The following is a 7,202-nucleotide window of genomic DNA, read 5'->3' as shown; positions in this document are numbered from 1 at the left end:
AAGGAAGGAAGGAAGGAAGGAAGGAAGGAAGGAAGGAAGGAAGGAAGAAAAGGAGGGAGGGAGGGAAGGAGGGAGGGAGGGAAGGAGGGAGGGAGGGAGGGAAGGAGGGAGGGAAGAAGGAAGAGAAGGGGAGGGGAGGGGAGAGAAGAGGAGAGGAGGAGAGGGGAGGAGAGGAGGAGAGGAAGAGGAGGAGAGGAAGAGGAGGAGAAGAGAAGAAAAATAAAGAGCAAGCATGAAGGAATATGGCTTACTGACCCACTTTCCATGATATGCTCAGTTTGCTTTTATTTTTTTAACATGACCCAGGACCACCTGTCTAGGGTTAGTAGTACTCACAGTGGCTTGGGCCCACCTGTGTACACCATTAATGGTGAGAATGTCCCCCACTTGTCTACAGGCTTGATAAACAAACCAAGCAAACTGCACCGGACACACCTATAAAAAGACAATAATTCTCCCGACCTTTGAGCAGGTCCACAGGAGGGATCTGAGAAGGTGTTTGTAGCATGGAAATAGTAGCTCCGTGCATGCTGTCCCCCTGAAGATCCTTCAGCCGGACAGGATACAGGCCTCAGCTAACGTGTGTCTCTATGAGTCACATTTTTGAAAAAGGGTCTGACTAAGTTGCTGGCTTTGTAATCACTTGTAGCTTTGGTCTTCAGGCTTGTAGGCCCAAATTATACTATAGAGCCTGTGTATATAGTAGGGTACACCATCTCTCTGTGTGCAAGTATTCACTGTGAAGAGTTTCACACGCTGCTAGGAGCACCAAACAGTGCATCTCTCAAAATGCATCCTTACCCATGGCTGTCTTTGATACTATTGACTTCCTAGCAATGTTAGGTGGAATACTGGGGGTAGAGAAACATGTCTATTTAGAAATAAAGGTAAACAGAAGCCAAATTTTAAGTAAAAACTTTAAGTATTTCATTTGAGAATGGAAGGATCTACTGATGAAGTTTGGTTAAGTGTGTTCATCAGCTTACCGATGTGATAAAATGCTTTGCACAACAACTTGTACATTAAGACCCAGGATTTGATGGCAGTTCCGTTCACGGTCAGCTGGCTCTTTTGTGTCTGGGCTGTGAGGAGACAGAGCTTCCTGGTCAGGAAAACACGGAGAATCAAAGTTCATCATCAGAGGGAGAGAGCAAGATGTTGACACAGGCATACCCCTAAGTGACCCACTTCCTCCAGCTAGGCCCTAAGCACAGAACCTTCCAGAACCTTCCAAAGTTTCACCATCAGCTGGTGACCAAGCCTTTCATACATGAGCCTTATGAGAGGACACCATAGGATTTTGTAAATAAGCAATAGAAAAAAAAATACAAAGGAATGGAGAGCTGTGTAGAATGGGATGGTCTTCCAGTGAAGAACTTCTGAGCGCCACCAAGATGACGATATACACGGGAAAGGTTTCCATTGTTGTTCTGTTTGTTTTATAATGAATTTCAAATGCAAGCCGGGAATACACAGAATTCGGAGCTAGAATGAGCGGCAAAACCTACGTGGAGATGACTTCACATTACCTTCTGAGCACTTTCTGAAAATATCAGCCGAGATTCTCACTGTGAATAAAGACAATCTCTCCATGGCTCTGGGGACATCTGACCTTTCTCTAGGTCTCTATCAAGTCTTTGTGAAGGTGAAAAGACAATCAGAGTTAAACGAAAAACAAAAACAAACAAACAAACACCCTAAGGCTAGGCAAGTAGAGGTTGGATAACGGTTTTTAAAGTAAAAGTTAATCTGTATGAACACAAGGGCAAAGAGCACATTGAGAACCATTTGAAGACAAGACAGCTGGTGGTGCCCGTAAGAAATTATCCGAGATTCTGAAGGAAGAGGATGCGACACCAGGACAGAGGGGAAGAATTGATGCTGATAAGACAGCTACAAGGGGAGGAAAATTTCTCGAGAAGACCCAAGCAGTCAATGTCTGCACTTAAAGCTGTTACCAGCCAAGAGAAGCCTGCTGCTCACATTTAAAACGCACTCCTGGCTCACACTGGAACCTGTGCTCTTCTGGCATTCTGAAAACTCCAGGAATAGTCAAGGATCTTCTCAAGGACACTAACTTCAAAATAGAAACCCAGAACTTGAGTGTGGCACTTGACAACGGGGGAGGCTAATGCACAAAAAGCTTCGCCGCTTGATCACCTGAGTTTCTTCTTCAAACAAAATGTTTGAGCCTGGAACATTTTGATAAGGGAGGTGCTGTAGCCAACACAGAACATATGTAGCCAGAACATAAGGTCTGGGGATAAGAAAGAAAAACATTGTAAGTAGGTCACTGGTATCTTGAGTGGTCCCACTCCTTTTCCATCCTTGACCATGGGAACCATTAACCTGATCAGGGAGACACAGTTCTATATATTGGATGCTACATAGTAGGGATACAACCTGCTGGAGATACTTTCCCAACTCCACAAGACATTGTCACCTAGCTGAAGCTGTAACTGAGTCTTCAGAAGACCACTCAACCATTCTATAAATGATACACATTTCCAGCTGTTCAGGAGCGTGATAAAAGAAGTGGATTCGATTGTTGCTCTATTGCTATTAAGCGAATTCTTTAATCATAATATGTACTGTTGCATAGGAACTAAGTGCTGGATGCCATTCCATATCAGCCTATCATCCCATTATGAAAGGAACGTTGCCCCTCCACAGAGGAAGTAGGCCAAAACAATCAACCTGCTCTCAATTTGGTGCCGTCTTCAGGATTCAATAGCCGTCTTTCTTCTTGTCAGATTGCTCACACCCCCGGGGGGAAGCCAGGTATTGTGTGAAGCTTTATCTAGACACACACAACACACAAATCTACTCATCCCAGACTGGAAACCCTAACATCTCAAAGTAACGATTGCACAAACATCCAACTTGGTGTACTGGTGAGTTTTTATTGGGGTTACTGCAAGAGCAGGATGGCTCAAATGCAGCTGCATCCCTGAAAACCTGCACTACATGGGTAAAGACCCACACTGGAGCTCTCTGTGTCACCTGCAGGTGGCTCTACAGGTCCCAGACTTTGCTGTCCACTAAGCTGGTTGGAGTCTCCTTCCCCAGTTGTTTACTGCTTTTACAACCCTGGAGAGGGACCCACAAGAATCTTGTGTGTTCCAGCTTTCCCATACATGTGAAGTACACATCCTTAGGTCTCAGGAGCCTGGCTGCCTCCTTCCTTGACAGACTGTTAAAGTTCTGAGGAAGTTGCTAAACAACACTCGGTCCTACTTAGTGAATGGAATCTGTGTTGCTGAGCCCTTAAAACCTCTCACCACATCCGCCATGCTCCGTTTCTTCGTGGACTCGTCGGAAATGGCAAGGGTGTGAGTATAAACAGATTGGGCCATTCCTATGCTCTTGATTATTTATATCGTGCTCTGGTGATGACACATTCTCCGATGAGAGTTTGCACAGACGTAAATACATTCATGGCTCTCCCCCCTCCCTTTTGAAGAATCTATTCCACATACCTCTTTCCCAGATTTCCCTATCACCAATTTTGCGATCGTGTTCTTTCCACATTCCTGACTCTGCATCCAAGCCATTGAGCCCATGAGCTGGTGTATAAACACATCTGGCCCCATTTCTCCTTCCAAGCAAAGTTAGCACGCGGGTGCTCCTGATTTCCGCCTACTGGGAGATGTTCCCTCTGGTCTTCAGAGTAGTCCCAGAGCTAGCTTCCAAGGTTGGAGTTGTAAACATCCATAAGGTGCCTACCTGTCGAGGACAGCTTTATCTGTAGACCAGGACTTGGTCTTTACCTCCTTTGCTAGACAGTCATATGAAATTTTGGGGTAGAGATGCGACTCAGTGTCTGAGCACATAGTGTGCAGACAGGCCTTAGGGGCAATTCACCACACCAATAAAAATTCATCATAAACCTTCTGGATGCCGGAGGTAAGGTCTGGGTGGGTACAAAAGGCAAGGTAGCACGAGTTGAGGACTTTGAACATTTGGGCCAAGTCATATAACTTCCCAGGCCACCAAGAATGTGTAAACAGCATTGTATTTTAGAGCATTAAATAGTATGTATTGGAAATGATAATACATTGCAGTAAATAATAATAATAGTAAATAATAATAATAATAATAATAAACCTTCGATTCCTCATATTTGATTTTTTTAAACCACATCTTTCAATGTAAATCATATGAATATTTCTCATGACTCTTTACTAAAGGTCCACTTTACCAAGGTCACAGTGACAGGACCCATTTACTTCTAGTCCTTGTTTCTTTTGGAAATGGTGGACTCACTCTACAAATGGTAAACTGATAAATAAAAATACCCACAAAAGACTTGAAGGAAAGGCAATAGGAGAGGTAGACCTTCCCAAACAACCAGCAGCTGCTGGCTGCATCATTCCAAAAAGGACAGATAGCCTTAACAATGGTCTCAGTGCACTGAGTGCCATCCTAGGTGTTACAAGAACTTAAAATAAAAGGCCAGACCTGGAGGAGATGGAGGTGGATGGTCAGAGAGCCTCTGTCAGCATTGCTGTCCAGGCAGCCCCTTCAGCAGATACCTGCTCCACTGAAGACAGTGTCCAAAAAGAACCTCTAATAGATTTGATGGCAGTTCTCACCTACATTGATTGTAGCCATTTAGACTGTATGCCAGTTATACGTCTGACTGTGATGCCATCACAGGAATATTCAGATCATTAAAGGCTCCAACTCACTGCATATGTTAATATATGTTAAATGTGATTCTTCAAAGATTCTTAAGTACTGTACATTCTCCCAAGATATTTAATTCCTGTCTCCATTTGTGACTAACATTCGCCTCTTGATGGTATCTGTCAAAAATGCAAATGATTTCACTCTAAAAAATAAACTGTAATCGACGGACTTTTGAACTCTGTTCTCTCACCTAACAGTTACAGATAGAATATCTCTTTGACAGTTGTGGTTGGAATTATTTTTTTGAGCAGCCAAGTACTTCTTCTAGTTCTTTTTTTTCTTTTCCTTTTCTTTCCTTTTCTCTTTCCCTTTCTTTCTTTCCTTCTTTCTTTTGATTTGATGAACTAAAGATGTTTTGGTAACTCCAGATCCTGCCTCTGGTCTGGCCACTTTGTATCTGGATATTTGTTATCTTTGATAGTGACACCATTAATATGCACAGCCACTTTCCCTTGCAGCATCTCCCAGATGGCTCTGCGCCCAGCGCACATGTTGAAATTTATCTTCTACCACATCCCAGTGAAGTTCGGAAGAAGAAAACAAAGTGTGTGCCAAAATGCACTGACCCGACTTACAATGAAATTGTAAGTATACGTTATCACCCGTCCAGGTAGTTTGTATTTTTCTTACCAGGTTTTTTTTTCTTCTATTCTTTTCTTCCTTTTCTCAGCTTCACAACCAAATATGGAGAATTTTCAGTAATTGGAAGCATTGTTCCATAAAGGAATGATGTTGCCCAAAATAGTACCAGCATGCTGAACACTGTTCTAGATGCTATGGGAACCGGAAAATACAGACTAGCAAAGCTCTGACAGGCCAGCCTCCAGCAGGCACAGGAGAGTTGCTTTGCATACTAACACTTTCCCTGACTCTATTGTGTTTTCTCTGCCATGTTCATCTTAGGTTCTTTAATCTTATTCTCACACACACACTTGAGTTTTTCTCACCTAACCATTTTATCACAAGCCAGTTATGTGAAGAACAGCAAGTCCCCTAAAAGCTATTTTGATGGAGAAAAAAAAACCTCACTAATCAGAGCTACTGCATTCTGCAAATAGCTCTCCTAAGAGGTTTAAAGATCCAGTCTTCTGGCTTCTCTCTAAAGCAACCCCTGCCTCTGTTGTCTCCCACCTCCTTCACCTCCTGACTCAGTATTCTTGCTGTGTCACCTAGCAGAGGGTTACTCAGAGATCTGGAGAAACAAAGGCAATCTTCCTGTGTTACTTCAGCTGTGTGTTTGTTGGGACAGGGTCTTCCTGAGCATCTCGGGCGTCACACTAGCAGGGATCCTCCTGCCTCAGCCTCCCAGGTGTGGTACAGGAGCAAAGCTCCCTGGCTTTTAGCCCAGCTTTTCCCAGCAAGCTTTCTTCCCCTCATCACCACCTCATTAATCAAATCACACAAGCTGCTCTCCCTCCTGCTTCCCTTCACCCTGTGCGGTGTAGATTCTCACCTTTCCTGGTAGGGCTTCACTCCAGTGGTATCTACAGGCTCCTAACTGCTACATGCAATGAGCCCTCCAGCTCTTTCCCTGCTGCGGGTGCAAACTGACAGCCAGACACCCTGATCCTTGGAAACTTGTTTTGTGCCTCTCAGTTCCACCTTAATTTGTTCCCTTTTCCTCTGACTGTCAGTTTGTTTTCATTCCTTGCTATTCCTCCTCTTAAAGTGTTATTTGCTGAAGTTCTGTGGTCCACCCTGGCCTGCCTGCCCTTCAGAAAGCATCCCTCCTTAGCCAAAGGGTCTGCATCCAGAGATTCAAACAACCCCTGATTTTGAAACAACAACAAAACAAAACAAACAAACAAAGAAAAAGCCTTAAAACTGTGGGTAGCAACTCTGAGTTCCTTCTTTGGTCTGTACTCCCTAACAATTCCAGAGAATCCCGGTGCTTCCTGAGGAATCAGGAACGGGCAGCAGATGAGTAGGGTGCCCAGGGTGAAGTTTGCAGGCTATTCCTAAACCCTGAATGTTTCATTTCTTTGACATCCTTGTGCTTGGGTATTCTCAGGAGCTCTGCTTCACTGGACTATGAAGGACGACCACAGAGACTCTGGATATGGTCGCAAATATTCTGTCCCATCTCAGTGTAAGCTTACATCTGTATTGACGCCCCTAAGGTCCAGCTACTCATATAACGCAGGCTGGTCTGGAACTCATTTTTGTAGCCAAGGATAACCTCGTGCCTCTGATCCCCCTGCCTCTGCCTCAAGTGCCGGGATTATAGATGTGCATGTCATACCTGATGTTACCCATAGTTCTCACCTTTGACCCCTCTTTCCTCATTGCTGGAGCATGCCATTTAAACTTCTCTCAGCCACTTGGAAGACAGGCTTGCTTCTTTGCCATCTCAAAAGATGCCTTTTTTTTTTTTGAGGAGGGTGGAGGATTAGTTTGCATGTATCAGACATGTACATTTTATATATAGCTCTGTGTGTCCAGTTAGTACTGTCTGCGTGCACCGTGTGTGTGTGTGTGTGTGTGTGTGTGTGTGTGTGTGTGTGTGTGTG

General features: G+C 44.2%; 1 protein-coding gene across 2 annotated transcripts in view; it reads left to right on the top strand.

Annotated features, from left to right (window-relative positions):
- The window catches only part of Pik3c2g (phosphatidylinositol-4-phosphate 3-kinase catalytic subunit type 2 gamma), a 337,943-nt gene that overhangs the window by 320,844 nt on the left and 9,897 nt on the right, over positions 1-7,202 (top strand). For both annotated transcript variants that reach the window (XM_028780980.1, XM_028780979.1), the window contains exon 33: positions 5,151-5,276. In XM_028780980.1, the coding sequence (XP_028636813.1) occupies positions 5,151-5,276 (126 nt within the window). The remainder of the gene's footprint in view (positions 1-5,150; positions 5,277-7,202) is intronic.

This window comes from Grammomys surdaster, unplaced genomic scaffold (genome assembly GCF_004785775.1).
Source record: "Grammomys surdaster isolate TR1022 unplaced genomic scaffold, NIH_TR_1.0 373, whole genome shotgun sequence".
In the NCBI taxonomy this organism is placed as follows: Eukaryota; Metazoa; Chordata; class Mammalia; order Rodentia; family Muridae; genus Grammomys; species Grammomys surdaster.
This window is presented reverse-complemented; position numbering and strand designations above follow the sequence as displayed.